Raw genomic sequence first — 21,814 nt, forward strand, 5'->3', positions numbered from 1 at the left:
CAAATGCTCTGCTGCATGAATGGGCACAAATTCCCACAGAAACACTCCAACATGTTGTGGAAAGCCTTCACAGAAGAGTGGAAGCTGTTAGAGCTGCAAAGCTGTCTGTGTGTTTAGAATGAGACGTCATTAAAGCTGGTGTAATGGTCATGTGTCCTTTTGTCTATATAGTGTACTTCTCACTGCATTGTCATTTGACAGCAACAGGTGCTTAAAATATGATGTATTGTAACAGATTAAACTACCCATCTGTACTGTACATAAACTTCTTAAAAGTACATTTACCCAGCTACAGTAAGACAAGAGCCAGCCTGCCGCCTAATGAGAAGGTTACTTTTACTTTTATCTTCTAAAGTAAATTTGCCTGCTAACGCTTCTATTTGCCTGCTTAAGTAAAATAAATAAAGTACATAGTGGAGACACTTTGAGGTGTGGTTACTTTGAGAAGCAGGAGAGGCAACTATTTCCTCCAGCGCTGAATATCTATATTAACTGGCAGGAACATGTTTTGAGTGACTCAGCTCTATTGCAGCACAACCAGAACACGGAGAAAGATATTTATTCTTCCCTGTCCTATTTCCTTCTTTCTAATCACAAAGAGAGCTTTAGAATGATCTTTGGTTGGGGTATTTTACACACACAAGATCATCAGCTCACATTGGTTTGCATTTTGCTGTGTGTGCATTCTAAAAGAAAATTACTGAACACAAACACAGACTCCTTGAGACTGTAAAATCCTTAACAAACTTTAATCCTGTTTGGTGAGGAAATTTGCATGAAAGCTTATGGTCCTTTACTGTTCACTCAGTAAACTTAAAGGTCAAAGTGTAGTATTTAGCTTAGCTTGTGCCAAATGAATAAATTCAAATGCGAATCTTGACACTTAATCAACCAAATGTGAACTGAGGCTCTGTCAGGTGGCCCGACAAATCAGTCTACTCAAATCACAACAACTCAATCTGTTTGAATTATGTAGTTCTGTATGAGCCCTGAAGCCTGTACTTCGTGAAATGATGGACATGAGATTTTCCTTTACATAATCTTTGGCAACTGCAGATTGAGGTTTTGCACTTCAGGTAAAAAAAAAAAAAAAAAAAAAAAAAAAAAAAAAAAGAGGTCTGAAATGTCTCAGGCCTGGACCAGAGCACGGGATCCAGGTCTACAGTGCTTACATCAAGCACCCTCTGAGACTTCAGTCACAATAACGCATGTATGTACTGTGCTTCCCCAGTACAATATACTTCAGCAAAGCACTACTGTAAAATGTATCTCCCAGCATGCAGCAGGTTAATATCATACGGCATAATACTCATCACAGCCAAAGGGAGTCACGTTTTACGAGTGCGTGTATACAGGAGACTTCATTATGTAAAGGGATGACGAGTAAAGTACTCTGTTCAACCTCCCTGCAATGTCTACAAGGATCAAGGAAGCGAACTGAACCCATTTTTCAATAATCAGGTTTTCCACCTGAGCAGGAGGAAAACACCACCGACCCCTAACATGAGCTGTCAGTAACACGCCCTGTGTTTGCATGGACACTAAACAACTGACTGACTGTGTTAGAGTACAGCTCCAACCTGGTGACTTGAGGGTTTAATGGGAAACCATTTTTCTCCCATTTACTTCTTTTTTTGTGTGTGTTTTTAATCACTTCCCCGATTAAGCCAATTATGGTTTCATAAAAGTGTGAAGTTAATTTAGGGAATGAGATTAATTCCTGACTTTCAACAGTTGTGGAAATAATACTGGATGCTGGCTGGTGGTGCAGCTTCCTACAATTGCAAGAACATAAAATAAAAAATAAAGAGACGGATATCCAGCTGTTAAGAGTTGGAAAGCTGTTCTTTGAATCTTTGACTCGTCATAAAACAGAGACATTCCTGGTATGTCAGCCGGCACTTCGTGGTAGAGAAGATGGATACGGATTTCTTCACCACACCAGTCACAGCTTGTCTATTTGTACACCTGCCATTGCGAGCACGTGAATTGATTTCTCTGAACTGAAAAATCCTCTTCTTCCTGCCTGAAAGTAGTTTTGGAAGCGAAAGCCTTAAAGGGACAGTTCCCACCCGAATAAACAAATGAGCAAATGTGCATTTCAGAAATTGTAGGTGTGGGGAGCCTTTGAAGTGCAACAGATATGAAAAACTGATATCCAATAGTGGGAGATAAATGAGGGAGGGTTGAAAATTTAAATTGGTAGGCATAAAACTTTTGATTATTTCAGAAAGAGGATAGAAAATCCAGAGTGACTCTGATAGATGGCTCCATTAGTTCCAACAATCACTCAGCTCCTCTCATAAAACCTCTCCACTCTTAACCATCGGTGGTCAATGACATTTTTACTTCATTGCGTTGTGGACAGAATCTCCTGGTACACCCCATCCATCAGTGTCAACCCGCTGAGGTTTCAGAAAAGTCCTCCATATTAAGTTGAAAGGGCAGAGCAGGCTTCACAGTTCAGGACTCGAACACTGAAGCTATGGTACACTTCCGCTCGGATTCAGAGCAGCTTCCAGTAAGACACACATCACATTCCTCTCAGACTGTAGCTTGTATAGCTTCAAGTTTTTTTTCTTGACAAAGAAATTTAAAGTTGAGGCCTTGAAATTATATTGTATTAAAAAGGATATATTGAACATGATTGCTCTTGGATGATACACGTCTTACACAATGTCCCAAGGACTCTGACATCAACTGAGCCTACACTAACTTGTGATAGGAAGACTGTCGTTCCCACACTGCAACCCACAGGCCTGACTTGGCTGAAAGTATGATCTCAAAGTGTGTAAAGCTTTACGGCACTAAGTCACACACCTCCAAAAGTTGGCCATATTTTATAGAGAAAATGTTTTCTGGTTTTCCCTCTGATGTCCCCCATGCTTTAACTCTGTGATTTTCACCGTCTCTTGATGGAAAGATGGCTTACTTGTTGCTAATGTAAGTGCTAACTGCTGCTACCTGTAGCCTTTATTACCCGACTCTGTCCAGACCAGAGCTGGAACTCAGAGTAACGCTGTGTTCTTGGTGGTTACCCTGCTAGCACAGGTGCTTTGGGCCACCGGGCACCAGAAACCGGCCAGCAGGAAACTGAACTGGGCTCAGAAGCCTCTACGAACATCATGACAAAGGTGAAGAGGCCTATGAGAATGTTGACGATGGAAGCTAAAATGAGAAAGACGGAGACTGACCGAGACAAGGGACAAAAGAAAATCTCAGACTGGTTGTCTGAGTTGTTGGCGAGTGTTGCAAAATGAAAAGCTGGAAGACAGATGCCAAACATAACAAACGAAAGTGTACAGCTGCCCATATTTATGATACTCCTGAAAATAAACAAACAGTAATCCAAAACTGTAGGGGTGCCAAATAGCAAAAATGTGTTATGTAATATTTGTACTCAAAATACCATACTTGGTGCTGCCATTTATATTGCACTCCCTGTTAAATGCAGTTGACTAGTATCCATTTAGTCCTATTGAACATGACCCATGCACACACAGGAAATTATGCCTGTTGGATGTTGAGTAAGCCTTGTTGAGATGGCGACTTGTTGGCTGGTTGGTCCTCTGAGAAAGACTGAAGCTTAATCATCCTCATTCCTGTTTATTTCAAAATGAAACTGCACAAATGAGTCCCTCCTATTCCCATGAATTACTAGCAGGGTGCTTTGCCGCCCCTCCATGGGGTCAAATGTCTCAGTCGTTTAGAATGAAACTCTCGGATATGCATTATTAAAAATATGTTACCACCCGTCACTGCAGCTGTCCTCATGCTCACCAAATCAGCCAACCTTCCAGTGAAAATCGTGCCAAATAAACTATAATGTTTCAAGCAAGAGATGGTCAAAAGCGTTTTAAGTGCTGATCTGAAGAGAAGCCCAGAGAGCCTATTGATTCATTTAGAGATACACTTTCATTAAAAATAAAAAAGGTACATTTAAACGCATCCATTCATTCCATGTTAAGGCCTTACAGTAATGTAATCATTCATTCTAAAATCCACAAACCCTCAGGTCTGTGAGATTCCTGTTTCAGATACATGTTTTTACATCTGATAGCAATGGCTACAATCTGGATTAGTTATATATATATATATATATATACGTATATATATTCACAATCACTCGTATCCAGCATCTATCACATGAGAACAAACATTATTTTGTGGTGAGTGGTGACACCACTCTCTAACAGTGTCAGGGATATTCTTTGCCCACTGGCTACACCTTCTGTTGGATATTAAGACCTTGAAAACCTCAGTCCTTCCTCCATGCATTTTTAGGTCACTTATTTTCAGTTATGATACATTAATTGCATTTTATCTGTCGATCCAAACCACCTCTAAAAACCTTTGTCCCTTTTAAATCCATGTGCCTCCTCGCTGCCAGAAAACATCCAGCTGACACCCAGCACCCCTTGCTTGTCCTCCTCACTGGGGTCCCAGTCCCCCCTGGGTGCTCTGGCCATCGCTGTGGTCACTTCCCCACAGGCGGTAAAACTGACTGAAGTCCACATAGGGCGGGACCCTGCCCGTCTCATCGGGCTGAGCCGCCTGGCTGCCTCTCTGGCGGAACAGGCTTCCGTCTCCCGAGCTGGAGCTGGAGCTCTGCGTCTGGGTGTTGGTGGACTGGAGGGTGGCTGTGGGGCTCTGACTGCTGAAGAGAGTGGAGGAATCGAGTAGGGAGGAGGAGAAAGGTGTGTGGGTGGGGACGGTGGAGGAAGAAAAGGAGACAGGTATGAGGGTGGGAATAGACGAGGAAGAGGTGGGGGCAATAGGGGAGAGGAAAGGGTCCGTGTTGTGGGTGGAGAGACAAAGGAGAGAGGTGGAGAGAGGGAGAGGACGGGGAAGAGGAGGATTGAGCGTGGAAAAAGATAACAGGGAGGTGGAGGACGGGAGAGGAGGAAGAGGAGGGAGGGAGTAAAGAGGGGAAAAAGGGAGTTCAATTATGGGCTGCAGGACGTCGCCGGATGTTTGACAGGTAGCAGGGTGAAACGTGCTAAAGGAGCGGAAAAAGGAGAGGCAAGGACAGAGCGTAGGACACAGGATCGATATTGGCCAGCCAGGGCCAATAAGAAAGAGAAACACAGATGTGAGTCAGACAGTGAGTGAGAGGCAGACAGAAAAGCAATTCCTGTGGACGAGCGAGCAAAAGGCAGAAACAGACAAAGAAAGTGCGCACGTGTGGCAAATCTAAAGTGAGCGCTGTTCACGCTCATCAATATCACACTGCAGGTCATTTCAAACAGGTTATTCAGTCAACTACAATTTGGAATATTTGACACACTCAAGTAAAACATGAAGGTAGATTAACTATTTAAATTAAATTAATATGTTAAGTAAACTGCTTTCTTTAAGACCCGTCTACACTCTTGAATCCTGTGTGAGTATTACTGTGCAGTGTTTCAGCATCTGTCAAGCCATTAATCACAATAATCTGATATTTCAACTGGACTTCCTGGATATTGCAGTGTTCCTGTGTAATTTGTTTCTGTATAAACAGTAAAAATGTCCCTCCCAATCTCATGACGGGCAGAACACCCAGCGGCTGAACAATGGAGAAGTGAAAACCATGCCTACACTTAAATAAATAAAGCAGCGGAGGGACGCTTTACCTAAAATAAATATAGCAAGTGACAAGGGAGTTGAACGTTTTGCTAATCTAAAACAAACCCAGAGAAAACTTGACAGCGTGGAGGGAAGAGCCGAGGAGCAATAAAGCTCATCCAGGGTCAGCACGAGAGCAGCGGGACGCGAGAGTGAAAACCAAGCTGATGAAGCGAAAACCCAACAACACTTTGACAAATAAAATAAAATAAAAAACACCAAGCTCAGAGCTTCAGAGCACACACAGCAGAAGAAAACATGCCATAGAATAAAAATCAAACATAAGAGCAGGAGGGACACAAGACAAGCAGGGACAAGCGACAAGCCAAGCTTACCCAGGAGTGGGGGTGCCTTCCTCCAGGGTGGAGGCGGTGTTGGTTCCATTGGTGAGGGTACTTTGGGAAGGCATGACCAGTGAGAGGGTGACACTGGTTTTACTGGTGCTCTGGCTGTTGGAGTAGGGCACTGACACCGGGTAGATACGTCCACCTTAAAAAAAAAACAGGCAGACAACATGCACTTAAAGATCACATTAAATTACTGCGTCCTGTTCATCTCAGAGACGCTTAGAGGGTTCATCAAGCCACAAGGCTGCCGTTCAGTTGTCTTGAAATCACAACGTCTGTGGGGCACCAGTGTTGTTTCTCATACTTGGGCACATAAAAGGGACTCATTGTGAAAATGGAATAAACTGAATTCTTTTCTGCCTGGACTTTGTTATTGCAGCTCCGTGTGGTTTTCTTGGCTGCACCTAACAACGTCTTTGATTTCTTTTTGCAAGGGCTGGCGGCTCAGACGTGGATAAACCTGGTATTATTTCAAGATTTCTTTTGAAGTGTAACTCTCCACTTGGGGGGACTAGTTTTAATCCTTGCCTGGGAAAAAAGACTAAAAATTCACCATGATTTAAATGTATTTGGCGTTTTAATTTTTTAATTTAAACAGTGAAAGACATCCTAAAATGAAGGATGTCCCAATGAAGTTGAACACTATAAAGCTATCAAGACATTTCTAATTCTAATGATTTTTATATTCCAAAGTCTAATATGGTCCCACATACTGAATAGTTTTACCTCTTCAAGCATCTTAAAATATTCTACTTCTTGAAAAGCATGATTGCTTTAAGTGCTAAAAGCTCATAAAAATAGGGGCTGTGAGTTGACCTTGTTTTAAAGGGTTGTATTGAGGACCACTGATTAAGTGTTTTGTTTCTGAACCTTCTGTACAAATCCATCTCATAAAATTTCGACATGCCTCTAAAACTTTTAACATTTAAAAAGGAACATTGATGTGACTAGTGTGGAGGTCCCAGAAACCCAGAATGCCCTCTTCTAACCCTGTGTGGGCGTCAGAGCTCCGTCAGCTAGCGGGTAGTTGAGCGTGCGGATGAGCAGGGTCATGTCCTCATGTCGGGAACAGTAGGTCGCCCTCTGCTGGCCGGACACGTACACATCATGATGCAGCCGCTTGACGCGGTCCACCACCGACTGAGCTGCTGCCTCCAGACTGGTCTGTTGGGCCAACGCTGCTGCTACCATGGCAACGATTTCCTAAAATGGATAGTGAAGGTCATGGGGTCAGAGAAAGAAAAACTGTTGATAGAACAAATGCATAACATGATGAGGATGGAAAAAAAAGACTGGGCAGCGAGAAGATGGGAGAAGAGGCCAGTAATATAAAGAAATGAAGCAAATGAGTCACTCAGGCCGAAAGTGGTCAAGAAAACAGGACAATCAATAGTGACAGAATTCACAAGTGAACAGAAAACATCAGTGAAAATAAGGAAGGACAGAAAAGTTTAAGAGGAAAGATATGAAATGTGTGGTTTAAGAAGGAGTAACATCAAAGCACACTTTTAACACGGAAACTCATTGTGACAGTGAGAAAATGTCAGAATGAATCCGCTAACCTGATTGGCCTGTTCGGGGCCGTGGGCGGACTCGAGGGCGTTGATGAGACCTTCTGACATCAGCAACAGGAAGCCTGTCACATTGTCCAAAGAGTGGCTGCCGTGGATCTCTGGCTCTGCGATGACTGGCCTCGTCTTGGCCGGACTGATGGTGGCAGAGGATAAATATGTTAGTAGATAATAAAGAGAGAGAAAGAGACAATCCCGCATTGACAGGAACTGGAAGAGAGACAGAGAGAGAAGAAGAACTGGAAGGAGAGAGAACTGAGAGCAGAGAGAGACGTAAGAGCACCTGACCTAAACACAATAAACCAAGTCAATCTCACAAATCCAAAGAATCGCTTAGACTTTGCCCACATCAAATTTCCTGCACTCTCTTTGCTGGCACTAAGGAGGAAATACTATAAAGATTCTATTGTACGTTTTATTGGAGATCATAATTAGAATGACTTGTAGATATCTGAGCCTGATTTGTTTGGCCTGGACTGCAGACAGGAACAGGAAATGAGAAGGGTGAGAGTGGGGGGCCCCCCCGAATCCTGGAATTTCAAGACGCTCAGCTGGGGTAAAAGAGAAGCTGGAACAGAGTCAGATCTGATAATAAGGATAATAATATGGACACAGAGTCTCCCACTGTCCAGAAAGTGCACACACGCGCACTCGCACACACACACAACGGCGAGGTACAAAAGATTTCTCCTGTCTGAATGCAAAATACAAAGCTAGCAGTCGAATAGCTTAGCTTAGCTTAAAGACTTGTAACAGGAGTAAAACATCTAGCCAGGCTATGTGCAAATCTGCACATAACTCCAAATTTTACCAACTAACACGATATATCTTGTTTGTTTTAAGCTGTATATTGAAAGAAATCCAAAAACTCCTAATGAAACCACAGCTTGGTTTTAGATTTCTGTTTGTGTAAAGATTTGGTTGCCTTTGGACAAACCAGGCTATCTTCTTTCCCCTGCTTCCAGTCTTTTTGTTAAGCTAAGCTAACTGTCTTCTTGCTGCAGCTCCATACTAATTACACAGATGTGAGAGTTGTATTTATCTTCTCATCTAACATCAAGAAAGAAAGCATGTTTTCCCAAAACTTAACTGATCCATTAAAGTTACAATAATTAATAAACATATTCTGTATGTTTTTCATTTAAAGTTTGTCTGTTTAATAACCCATTTGTTGCTGCAGAACGTTAACCGTGTCCGTTCACATCACCTTCTGATTCAAAAGTGTACAATAAGGAAGTGTACAACATGCGTACACGGTGTCTGAACATTCACCTGAGCAAGTCAATTTCATTGTAGTTGAACTTGACCCGGTAGTCTCCGAGCCTCCTCGTGCTGCTCTGACCGGCAATCTGCCCCGCCTGCCTGACCCGAGCCGAATCCACACCTGTGCCGGGAGGACAGCCGCAACCATTAATCAATTAGTTCATCGAAAGACAATTAAGCGACAACTATTTTGACAAGTGGTAAATTCTTTCGGCCACTTTCAAATAAAAATGTCAAACATTTACTGGTTCCAGTGTCGTAAATGTAAGAATTTGCTGCTTTACTTTATCATTTGTGACAGTAAATGACCAGTCTGTGGACTGTTAGACAAAAAAGAAGCCATGTGAAGACGTTACTTTGGACTCTGGGAAATTATGTTGAGCACATGTTTTTCTTCCCATTAATTGTGATAATAATTGGCAGATTACTCAAAAACAAAAATGATCTTTACTTGAAGGAAAGTAGTAAATGAAAGTATAAAGGGAAGGAGTAGAGCAGAAAAACATTAAAGAGAGGCTGAAAGTGAGGACAGTTTGAGGACTGCTGCACAAAGATATGCAGGGGGGGAGGGTGGGGGGGGGGGGTATGGGGGGGCACAGCAGCAGATTTTGTATGGGGAAGGAGAGGATAAAGCAATAAGATGAGCAATAAGTAGCAGTGGGAGATGTGGGTGGGAGGAGGAGGAGGAGGAGGTTGTGTGTTTAGGGGTGGATGAAAATATGAGGGGAGAGGTCACCTTCAGCTGGGTTAATGGAAAGACTGCCATTCCATTGAAATCATTCAGAGAAAAGCCTGAACAACAGAGTAATTATGTGACTCCCAACTGGAGAGAACAAAGAGAAACAGAGAGCTTTGCCTCCTCTTCTAATGATGTGAAGGGCCTGGGAACCAACGCCGCTAATTCGCCCTTATATTCATTAGAGGTGTCAGGCTTCACATAAAGCGTCTTCAGCAAAGCTAATCACAACGTATGTATTTACTGTAACACACACGACTCTCATTAGAGGACCATTAGCTCGGCTGTCTGCTGTGGACAGATGGCTCCACGTGTCTCTCTATGCCAGACCGTCCTCACTAATGGGCATCCCAACCCACCTGTACATCCTGCCATGCAACAAATGTAATGTATGTCTGAATGTACAGATGCTGCTGTGCTAATTATGTGGTTTTCTTCACAAATCTGACCAAGATGCTGCCTATTCATCTGCCAGAGCCAGAGTTATTTAAATAGGCAAAAACTGAAATTAAAAAAGAAGCTTTCTCCTCAGCTAAAACCAAACGGACGCTAAATTACAACATGACAAAACTGACAAAATGTAATTAAAGGCCAGGTCTGATATTTTTTGGATTTGGGGGGTTTTAATATTGTTGTGTAGCTTTCCAGTGCTGCTCTTTAGGAATTCAAACGCGACCACTCAAATACTGGTCCAAGTGTGCATTAAAATTCTATCCTCCTCCAAGTCCTTCTCAAAACTTTTTAAAACATTTAACCTGATGATGATGCTTTCCTATAAAGACCCGAGACTACCACTGCTGCTGTCTCTCCATCTCCTTTGTTGAGCTGAATAGTGTTTTAACAAAGAGCCAAGGAAAATCCTGAAATGAAGATTTAATAGCGATAAAATCATCTTCTAGCTCCAAGCTCAAATCTTCCGCGGTAACCCTCGAGTCACCCTCCACGTTTACACCGCGGCTGAACTTCATGGCGTGTGGGCAGAGGGAGGGGAGAGCATCAGAGCTGTAAGCCGTGTTACTGCTCTTCGCTAACGGCTGAGTGGGAGTTTAGATTCTTAAGAACCCAGAAAATAACACATATCGAGTCGCCCTTTAACTCTTGCCTGGTTAACTCCGAGAAAAAGACAACACTGCAGTCGGCAGAGAACGGGGAGGAAGGAGGCAAAACTGCTAATAATGTTGGTGAAACAGGATGTCTATTGGGTTATGTAAAACATCCATCTCAGTGGGCACTGAGGCGTGGATGACTTAAAGTTCCATCAATCAATTTGTTTCCCCAAACTGAGCTCTAAGCGAAATCTGTGTCTAACACAAAAGAAGTTACGATAAGTCAGAAAGAATAAATCCAAATGCCTGGTTAACTGCACAGAAAATGAATTAAAACTAAACTTAAAAACTAACCTAACTGACCCTGGCCAGATGTTCTCTGTACACATGTTCCACATGTATCCTGTCACTGTTGGATGTAACTGTCTGTCTGTCTGTGTGTCTCACCCAGTGCAGCCAGTCTCTGCAGCTCTTCTTCATTGTCAGTGCTGTGCGGTCGGCCGATCTGGAGAACCTGGTTCTGGCCGTCGCTGCTGGACTTGCACAGCAGGGCCCTGTTGGTACCTGAAATCCCATACAAAAGGATTACATTCTATTTTCTTTGTCCTTTTTGAGGATTGAGACATTTGTGCCCCCACACACACACACATTAATGATGCAGAGACAAAAATGCACCGATGTTGCTCTGAGGTGACTCACAGGCCCCAACCTACATGGGTGAATAAGTAAAGATACCACGGGACCGTTACGAAGCTAAATATTAATCACCGGATGACGAAGACGGTTGCTGACACATAAGCTGACCAGGGAAAGTTCAATGATTAATTTGCTTTCATGATAAAATTTTTGGGTCACTGAGCAGGACCTTAATATGCTGCAACACCACCTCCCACCCAAAGTTTAAGCTGTGCTCTCTGGCTGAAGCCCAGGGTCCCACAATGCAACACCGTGTGTTAATCACGCAGTGACGACAGAACACGCTGATTTCGTGTCATCGGCTGGTCACGAACGGTGGTGATAATCCTCATGTGCAGAAGAGCAATATCAGAAAAGAATAGCCAACCATGTATGTTGTATGTTGTAACACGCATGTTACCCTTGAATGCACCCTCCCCTCTGTACCCCACCCATTCCCACTCCCCCACTCCCAGCATATCAAATTAGTCAGATGACCTTAACTGTCAAATATATTTCACATCAACACACAGCTGGAAGTGCTTTTTAGAGCACACTGACTGGTATGTTTAAACCTCCCTGGGATTCATGTTCTGTCAACTCTGAACTCTTGACCCTCACACGACGATGTGGGGAGAAAGTCCTCCTTTCTACTTGCAACTAATTACGAGCCCCCCCTTTTCTGCTCTGTGCTACGTCCTTGAGGACAAAAGGAAATGAAATCCCAGAGAGGCCGAGGGGCTCCTCTCCTTTGCCTGCTGTACGATCTGAGGTGCAAGCAAACAGACACGAACATCTAAAATTTTGTATTATGAGGGATTTACCCTCATGACCTGATTTTATTATCACTCCAAACACATAGTCACATTCATACCCAGATTCATGATTAATCACACCAAGGTAAGAATAGCCACAGAGTGCAGTTACATGAAATATACATGAATATACAGCAGCTGGGGTTGGGTACATGTGATTAACTCTAAAAGACTTGTATGGAACAGGAAAAGAATGTGTATAGCTTCTTCGGGTTGCTGTGTGTGTAAATGTCTCCCACAATACAATTTGAATTTCCTTACAATTAAGGATCTAAAATGGCCTATTGGTGGGTGCAATAAAATATGAATGAAAAATGCTTCTGTTCTATTCTGTAGCTTAAGGAATCATGTGGGAGTCTGCACACACAACACAGCACAAGCTATCATGCTACTTCCCCGCAGCTGTTGTCTGCAGGAGCTTGATTTGGCACCACATCTTCAAAAACAACGACTGACACTGTAGATATGTTTTGGATAGTCAGTCTGATTCCAACATCTGTCTGAAGGCCACAGAAAACAAAACCCGTGGGAACAATCTGCTGGCTCTCTGTAGAAATAAACTTTCAGCACAGTGTGTGAAGCACACGTTTACTACCAGGGTATTTCATCTTGTTTACATTACGTTCAGGTATTTTAAAGTTATGGCACTTTTTGGATAATTTCTATCAAAATAATCTGGTTATTGTTTTTGAAACCCTTCGTGTGGATCTGTATCTATATGTATATGTTGGAATTTGCATGAGTGAGAGCACACGACAATGAAAAAATTTCAGTGAATATTTTCTAACACATGGTGCTTAGACACTGTGCCTTTGGTCTCTCACTGCCCATTACCGGCTCCTGACGACTTACAGGACCACCAACTATACAGCACCTCCAATATAAACCCTCAGATTGTTATGAAATAAAGTAAGATTAATCTTTAACTGGACACCTGACGCTTGATGCATCAGGATGTGAAATAAGCAAGAGGCTAACCTGCCCAACCCAAACCCAGCCGTTCCAGGCTCTGCCTGCAGCTGATGCTGTGCATCCTGTATTAGCTTACATGCTACTAAAAATAGTCCCTGCGTCCTCTTGGTACAGAAGCAAGGAGAACATGAGAGACAGAAAAATAAATGGGTACACAAAATCCAATATTTGAAGGGTTAGGATACTTTCAGTGCCAAATATCTCGTCCAGAAGCAGCTGAGCTGGCATTATGTGTGTGTCCACCACCTCGGAGACAGCTGGGTGCATTTCTGTTGCTACTTCTTAATAATAATTTAGTCTATTGGGACAAACAAATCTCGTCAGCAAAAATCCTGACTGAACACAGTATCCCACCACAGAATGATTCTGATTCTGATTCTGTTTTGTTTGTGTTTACGGCTGTCAGACTCTTTGATATTGAGCTGTATTCCAATGATGTAACGAATTCAAGAAAGAAGGAACAGAGAGGCAGACACACTATCTGCTGAGTGTTTGATGGTTATTTGTTTCTGATTAAAGTGTAGCAAATAAAGCTTGAGTTCTCCTCCTCACTGGCTTCCCTGCTTTGTTTCACACTTGGTTTCTAATGTTATGTTGTGTGAACGTGTGTGTGTGTGTGTCCATACCAACATTGGCGATGTATAGCTTGTTGTTGAGGATCAGTGCCACCACAGCCGTAGCTCCTCCTGACACCTCCTGCTCCAGCTCCTTCAGGCGCTCCTGCACCTTCTGACTCTGGGAGGAAAGCTGGTTGAACGACACATTCTGGCCAGTCGGGAGGAGATGAGGAGGACAGCGAAAGAACAAGAGAAATGGGTAGTTAGTAGTGAGGAAGGAAGGTTGAGAAAATGTAGTCGGAGAAGAAGGGAGGGAAAGGAAGAAGAGAAGAAAGAAAAGAAGAAAGGGTCAGCAGGAGTAGGGTTAAAGAAGAAAAAGAGGAAATGAGACAAATGATAAAAGAGGGGGTGAGAAATAAAAGAGCATTGAGCAAGAGACATGATAGGAGAGGTGGGAGGACAGGCAGGAATGGTGGAGGAGGGAAAAATGCAAAAAGGCAGGAGGGGAGATGAAAAAGGATATGAGATGAGTCAGAACACAGAAGATAGTGAGCGTGAAAGGGACAGATAAGCAAACAAGACAAAGTGTGAGAACGGAGGAAAGGACATTATGACTTCACGTTCTTAATGAACCACCTCAAGCAACAGAAAGCAACTAACATCATCTTACAAAAACGCCCACATATGTAGGAGATTACAAAAATAAGAGGAGACAAGGCAGGAGGAGAAAAAGATTGGGGTGAGGGGGGAGCAGAAGAGTAGGGCGAGCTGGATCCAGAGAAGGAAATCTGAGACCAGCTTATCTAATGAAACAGGCTGATGAGCCCAATTAGAACAAGCTCAGTCTCCAATGGCTGTGCATTAGCTCACACTAATGCCCAAATCTGGGGTTGCTATGGAAACCAACAGAGAACCCCTCTCCTCAATTTCCAGCTTAATCTGTCAATATGCTTTGCAGTGTGTGTGTGTGTGTACCTCATTGTGTGGTAGGACGTAGTTGGACAGGTGAGCTTTCTCTGCCAGAGCATCGTCTATCGTCTCAAAGTAGCTCTTCTCCACCACATCGAAGGCCTGCGACGACAAGGACATGCATCTGGATGACACAATGTTGTGTGGCTACTACAAAGTCCATCACTAAATAATGCTGAGAATATTACCAGGTCACTGCACTGTCACTGTTCTGAGGGGCATTCCATGTACATTTTCTAACCAACTGCTTCCAATTTGTCGGGACCTTTTTAATTTAATTTGTGACAGATCCATGAGGGTTTTGAAAGCTCTCTCTGGTTCAGAACATATTTCTGCACTACAATATTAATGAAATCTGCATGACAAATCAAATCCTGCCACATGCCGAATGCAGAAGATTTTACGCAGAATCTGGCTGAGCATAAAGGTAGATTGTGTACACAGTATGATGAGTTTCAGAACGACCATGAAGGTTTCAGTCTTTCTTTAGGTCCTCCTCAGACAGTGATGCTTATGTTCCGTCCTCTGTTTACCCTCAAAATGCTTTTATGCTTTCTCAGACAATACTGCCATATTTACTGAAGCTGCACACAGAAAAAAGAATTTTTCAGAAGAAATCTTTCCACCAAAAACAAAACAATAAAGTAGGTCGTCTCGCTGGCCTGTCTATCAGTTCAGCTTGTCTCTCCCGTGTGGCTTGACAGGACTGTCATATTGGAGGCAGACTGCGGCTGCAGAATGAGGGAGCTACAAGGCCTCAGACGTGGAAGTAGCAAGCTGCAATACAGTGAGATGTCATATCCCTTTTGATGTGTGATAATTTTAAATGACTTTGGCACAAACAGGATGTTCAATTTGTTTTTCAAAACCCTTTAAACAATATATACAGTAATCCCCTTCTGCTTTCTGTGATTTGTTTAAGTACGTAGAGCTTATTGTTTGACAACATCTGTAACCTTCTGAAAAAGACAATCCAACATTTGTGCCAGCTTCACGCAGCTTGTAGTCTGGGTTTGAACAGGTGAGAGCATAAGCAAGGTCTGAACTTCTTTCTTTAACATTAACTTAAGCATACACACCTCTCACACCCATGGTTGAAGGATGTGAAATGTTAAATTAACATTTTCAGTGTTTCTTCTTGGATCATAACTGAAAAGACTTTATATGCTTGTTTCAGTCCTGTCATGTAGTCATGTAATATAAACACTCGCAGACCTGTGTGAGGATCCTGCGGATGTCGTTGTCTGTGTGACTGGAGTTCAGCTGTCCCAGCAGCAGTTCAGCTGTCAGACACTGGGAAGCAAAACTGGCCACTCGGCTGCCATCATAGCCGTTAAAAACTCCATACAGGAAACAGCCGTCCTCGCCTCTAATTGGTGGAGGGGAAAAAAACAAACAAACAAACAAAAAAACAATTCAAGATTCGAGATAGTTTTATTTATCACACACACAATCATACACAGTACAATGTGCAGTGAAATTCTCTTAGCCCCTGCTACCAAAAACAGGCAAGTAATGACTGAAAAAAACAACGAAATGTGAACACAGCACAGAAACACATATAGATGCACTGAAGCAGCTCATTTCAGACTGTTAAGTAACTGCTGTAAAGCGCAGCTGCCTCAATAAAACTTTTCCTTGTGTGGTTTGTGCAGGTGGCACGGCTCAGTTTGTCAACAAACAAACAGTGTGATGGACTGTATGCATGACTGGATAAACATGACACACATGACTAAGCAAGCGATGCCATGAAGTCACAAGGAAACATGTTGAAACATATTTCTCTGAACGTGCTTGTCATGAACTTTCACATCCACAAAAATTAAATAAGTATAAAATAGAAATAAAAGATTCGATGTTGATGTAATGTTGTAAATTACATTATGTTGAAATATGATAAATAGTTTGCATTTATGGTTCCCTATAACTGAGCAATAATAAAGTGTAGAAATACCAAAGTTGATACAATATTAAAACAGCAAGTTTCTAAACACTAGAGTTTTGAAAGCCCTCAGTAAAATCTGGGACTCTGACGATGGACCTGAACCTCGCCAAGAGACACAATCCCAATATACACCCACTTTACAACCGACTCCTATTAACAAGCTAATGTTATTTTACAAGCTGTCAAAACAAACTTTGCGACCGCTTGCCCTTTCGATCTATAATACTGGTGCTCATTTGTTGCTTCGGCTGCTGACATTAGCGCTAATTTGCTTGTCATCTGTGCTCTCCGAGACGATTCTGACTTCTGCTCTCTGACTCTTAACCTCCTGAGCAGGGGCTCATGCAGGTTTGGTACCACCTTGTGGCCACAGATGCACTACACACACACACACACATACTTCCATCATGGTTTGTCTGTAAGATCACAGCTGGGTCTTCTCAGATCCACCAAGTTATCACACATAATGTTCAACAAGCCAGGGACCTGTGACAACGGAACAAGATACAACCCATAACCCTTGACCATGTAAAATGTGGATTTGAACTGCTATAGGTCTTGGGTCAAGCCATGAAGACCTTTACCCTGTGCTGACAAGTCTCGACCGTTGAACTGTCCGTGAGCAAGACCATACGCCCTTCCGAGGCCTCTTTCAGAATGGGCACCACCAATATCATGAGGCTATCAGTTGGCTAATGTGGCATCTAACAGGAATTTATTTACCATTTGACAATCACAGTGGTACTTACCAAATGGTGAACACCAAAAGTAAGCACTTACTAACTCCAGGCACGACATTATTCCTTTTAATGCCGAGTGTTTTTCTCATGCTGTGTTCTTTTCAACTCCTTTTGTGTTTATGGATTGTCTCACCTAAATCTGAGGTGTCCATCCTCATTGGTGTGGGTCTGAGTCCCTTTACCATCAGGGCCGTACATACAGTTGGGTGAAGTGCCAACCCCACACATCTGGCACAGCGGCAGGTCATCTGTCCAGCTCTGATGCTGTCAAGTTAAATAAAGAAAAAGAAATAAGGAAAAAAAAAAAAAAAAAGTTCAGCCCCTATACATTAGAGCATCAGTATTAATCTATAAAGATTATACATTGCAGGTTAATTACTATATGTAAGTAATGTTTGCTTAAATCCACGTGGGAGCTCCATCACATTTCTATTGATTAGTTCACCGTGGAATCTGAGATAGTGATAGTATACACTTAAATGTATTTAAATATCTTCACAAATATTTTGATAAACAGTTTGAAACAACAAGGCAGTCATTCATTTTTTTTCTATGCAAATACCAATGAACTCGCCTCCTACATTACAGTAATACAACTACAGTAGTAGTAGTGGCAACAAATTTAATTCATAATCAGTTTTCACATCGAAGAAAAAAACTGAACATTTTCTTGGTTTTCCTACAGTTTTTTTGTGTGGTGGTGTTTTTCTGTTTGGCACATGTATGGTTCTATCTAAAAGCCATACATGAGCTCTATGTTATTGACCAACATGCTCTATGTTATTGTGTGTAACAGGTTGAAAGTACTCGGCTACAAATGAAGCAGCAGCGGAAGCAAAAGCGTTCATTTGCAACCATCTGTTATGGGGTAACAACATGTATTAATACATGTACCTAAACGAACATTAAGATTTAAATCTAGCATGCTGTGTATACAAATACATGCGCAAATTGCACGTAACGACCATCCATTCAATTTATATCGTTACACGACTTGTATTGTTCACACTTACACAACAATAACAAACGCAAAAAGCAACGGATTTCTTCAAGCGACCGTCACTACAAACAGCTAACAGCTACTTGACCAGTTCTGAAGTGTGTGAAAGACGTTAAATTACAGCCAGTCGAATAGTTTCCTCCTCCTACCTTTAGTCATCTCGATTACCCAAGCTGATTAGACACAGATAAATCGCATTATTTTTACATTAAAGCTGGGGTAAGTTAGCTAGCTAACTGCTAGCAAACCACTTCAAAAGCTCAACTATAGGAGCTAGCTAGCACTGGCATCAGTGAACGACACGAAACAGCACCGATAGGAACAAACATACAAAGACAACCAATGGGGGACATAATTAAGATCACAGCAGTCTTCAAAAATAGTGCAACAGTAACATTACAGGCTTGTGTGAGAGATAAATATCTTAGCTTTCACTCACGCTCTGCATCAAATTCCTGCGCTGGGCCGCCATGTTGGACGGTGCGCGTTGCATTCAGGGTGCAGCGTAAAATCAAAATACCAAGTGTCGAGGTGATAAACCCATCTCCCGTTGACTTTAGTGGGATATAGTTATTAATAAAATGAAATGGAAACCTTCTAAAACCACATTTTTGCTGCTGTCCCCAAACATTTACATTATAATTTTAAATTTAGTTCGTTTTATTTAAAACAAAGTAAAAGTCTAACAAACACCACTTCCGTTTTGTTGCTATGCCGGATTTCTTTGAAAACATTGCCACCGTGTGGGTTTATTATGAACTACAACAATAAACTGTAAGTGTGTTTCTAATATTTGGCCATTTTGGGCGTCATTGTTGAAATAAATTTTTCTTCGTGACGTTCTAAGTTTATTCAAAACAAACAAGACAACTAAGTACTTTTAAAACTTTTTCTTACCCCAACCATAAATACTAAAATGTATTTAAGTTCGCAGTTAGTGGAGGCCTATATATTGATGATGCAGCTTCAGGATCATGCAAACCGCTGTTTCATCGGCGGGGTGAGTCAAAGGAGCTAAAGGAGTGACTAATGCTTTATCATTTGGCCATAATCAGTAGCTGTCGTTGCAAAATCAAACCATAGGTAAAATTTATGCATGTGTCTCAGTGTAGCTGCTCAGCATCACGTGCTGGACTGAAAAGTTAAAATGAGTTCATATTTGCAATATTTTGTAACTTTGCAAGTGTGAGAAACATTTGGAAGGACATTCATGCACATTTCCTGTACAAACAACGCAGACACCTCTATGTTGTTTGAATATTGAAGACGACATGGTAGATGTATTGCATCCCCCACAGTGGCTGAGCCTATAAGGCCTGAAAAGTTAAACAGATTTACAGATGGCACATTTTAAAACGCTTTCACTTCATGTTAGCAGGTTCCTAAAAATTAGAAGAGCAGAGGATGACAATGAAAATTTCAACTAAAAATCCAAAAATCCCCAACCAGACATTCATATCTTCATCAGTATTTTATTTATCTTTATTGGTTAAAATCAAACACATCCAAAACATACATTTGTACACAATCATTGTCTTAAATCTCATTTTGCTTTTTAACAGATTTCACAAAGGAACAGCACACATATCTATGTCTAAATGGTTGTACAGTATAAAGTATATATGTGCATATATACTTTGATAATTTGGTCACATTTTTTTTTGTTGCTGTATTTTTATAGTTAGTATTATTATCCCAAAATAAAAACATCTCCTTAACCCTGAAAGCAACATAAAAGATGAGGCATGGATGACCCCACCACATATCTTAATCACAACAACACTCAACAGAACATAGATCTTCTTTCTTTTGTCTTTTCTTTTTTTTTCATACATAACTAACAGAATGCCTTAAAATAAAGCATATTCATTTTTGAAACACTCTAATATATTGAATTATAGATTTACATATATGTATAGAGAGACAGATACTCTTTAAGAAAATGGAGCGATGCATGTCCATAAACACTCAGGATGTTCATCGTTGTCTCATTTGTAAAGATAAAGTGGAAAACACAACAGATAAATAAGTTCTTCGTTGTGGTGAAGCTGCGTGTGGGCCTGCTGATGTGATGCTTTCTGTGTCATTGTGGCTGCTCTATAATGATGACAAATGCTCGTTTTGTTCTCGGTTGTTACGTGCTTAAGGACAAAAAAAGAAGACAAACTTGATTAGCTATGCTTTCGCTCTGAGGAGGCTGAACGAGACCTGCGATACTGAGCTCGTAAGGTATACGCTGTCCCGTGTTTCGACGGATTTTGCTTGGCAGTCAGCACTAAGGCAACAATCGAGGAAAGGAAGAAGCGGGTTCGTCGGGGAAAGGAGAAAACGCACACCGTCCCACTTCTACACATCATCAGAACCCAAAAGAGACCTTTGAACACACACACGAAAACACTCCTGCGTTACAGTTGAGGGGATTAGTTGCCAGATGTGCTCGTGTTGCTTGTTTGTCCATGAGATCCTGTAATGCACCTCTCAGGAGTTTTGCCAGCAGAAACCCGTGTGGTCTGCCCCAAATCAATTCCCAGTGAAAGTGTGTTCGCGTGTGTTTGTCGTGTGTGTTTCAAATAACACTGATCGCAGTCATTTTGCTGACTGACAGCAGACCTCAGAAGAAGATGAAGGCAATGTGGTCACGAGCATCGCTCTGCCACAGGGTGACTGACCGTTTCTGCAAAAGCCTGACCGCCAAATTCTTCCCACCCTCCTGTTTTTTTTGCCCTTAAACTCTTCCTGACATCTTCAGCTGCATCTGGTGTCTCTGTCCATCCCACAAGCCCCTTCTCACGGATGTCCTGAACCCCTGGCTGTTGTTCTACTGCAGTTTCACACCTAACTGATGATCTTGTCCCACCCGTTGAATTTACTTGTGCCCCACAAAATTCAGAGTTTTGCCAACAATTTGTGGCCTGGAGATGAAACTCAGATTCCAATAAAGTTTGGATGCTGTGTGAAACAGAAATAAAAACAGAATATCAGCTACCGAGCTCAATCAGTTACCGAGCTCATGTAGTGATATCCTTTGTACAGTCATGTGTTTGACAAAGCCGTGAACCTTGTGAACGGCTGAGCATTGCGAGGATGCTCCTTTCATACCCAGTCGTGATCATCGTCATGTGGCTGGCATGAAATTCAGAATGAGCATATAGTACTGAAAAGTAATGAGGTTGATGAGGTAAATATACTGTCTTCAATTAAATGACCAAATTATCACATTCCGTTTCATGTTTGACACAGCACCCCGAGTTTTTTGGGAATCTGAATTGTAAATTATGCTTTTTATTCTACGTTAACAGGGGGAAATCCGACCAACAACTGAACTGTATAAAATCCGCTAACTTTCCTCAGCTGAATGCATTCGCTGTAGCGTGTACGCACCAATAATCACTGGGTCATTTACACAACACTGATGTAATACTGCACTAACTTAACACAGTAGTCATGGCTAGAAAATCACCCAACGCTGACCCAGTGTTGAGTGATAATTTTTATATTACTCTTGAGTTATTTACTCAGTTTGAAACAAGGCTGCAAACTGCTGGAATCCACTCCTGCTCTTTGTGACAGA

The 21,814-nt window shown here is 42.0% G+C and overlaps 1 protein-coding gene across 2 annotated transcripts; it reads right to left on the reverse strand.

Moving 5' to 3' along the window:
* Nucleotides 1-3,840: 3,840 nt before the first annotated feature.
* tab1 (TGF-beta activated kinase 1/MAP3K7 binding protein 1) lies at nucleotides 3,841-18,839 on the reverse strand. Of its 2 annotated transcripts, none has more exons than XM_046373334.1 (11): nucleotides 18,683-18,839; nucleotides 17,377-17,507; nucleotides 15,774-15,927; nucleotides 14,565-14,660; nucleotides 13,659-13,797; nucleotides 11,018-11,134; nucleotides 8,798-8,909; nucleotides 7,517-7,661; nucleotides 6,944-7,157; nucleotides 5,943-6,096; nucleotides 3,841-4,654 (listed from the first exon to the last, which is right to left on the reverse strand). In XM_046373334.1, exons 1-11 carry the CDS (start codon nucleotides 18,734-18,736, stop codon nucleotides 4,432-4,434), a joined length of 1,539 nt encoding a protein of 512 aa, XP_046229290.1. In that variant the 5' UTR covers nucleotides 18,737-18,839; the 3' UTR covers nucleotides 3,841-4,431. The 2 variants fall into 2 exon arrangements, with proteins under 2 accessions (XP_046229290.1, XP_046229282.1); XM_046373326.1 differs by having other exon boundaries at nucleotides 3,841-4,657.
* Between the last annotated feature and the right edge of the window lie 2,975 nt (nucleotides 18,840-21,814).

The sequence above is a fragment of the Scatophagus argus genome, chromosome 2 (genome assembly GCF_020382885.2).
Source record: "Scatophagus argus isolate fScaArg1 chromosome 2, fScaArg1.pri, whole genome shotgun sequence".
Classification (NCBI taxonomy): Eukaryota; Metazoa; Chordata; class Actinopteri; family Scatophagidae; genus Scatophagus; species Scatophagus argus.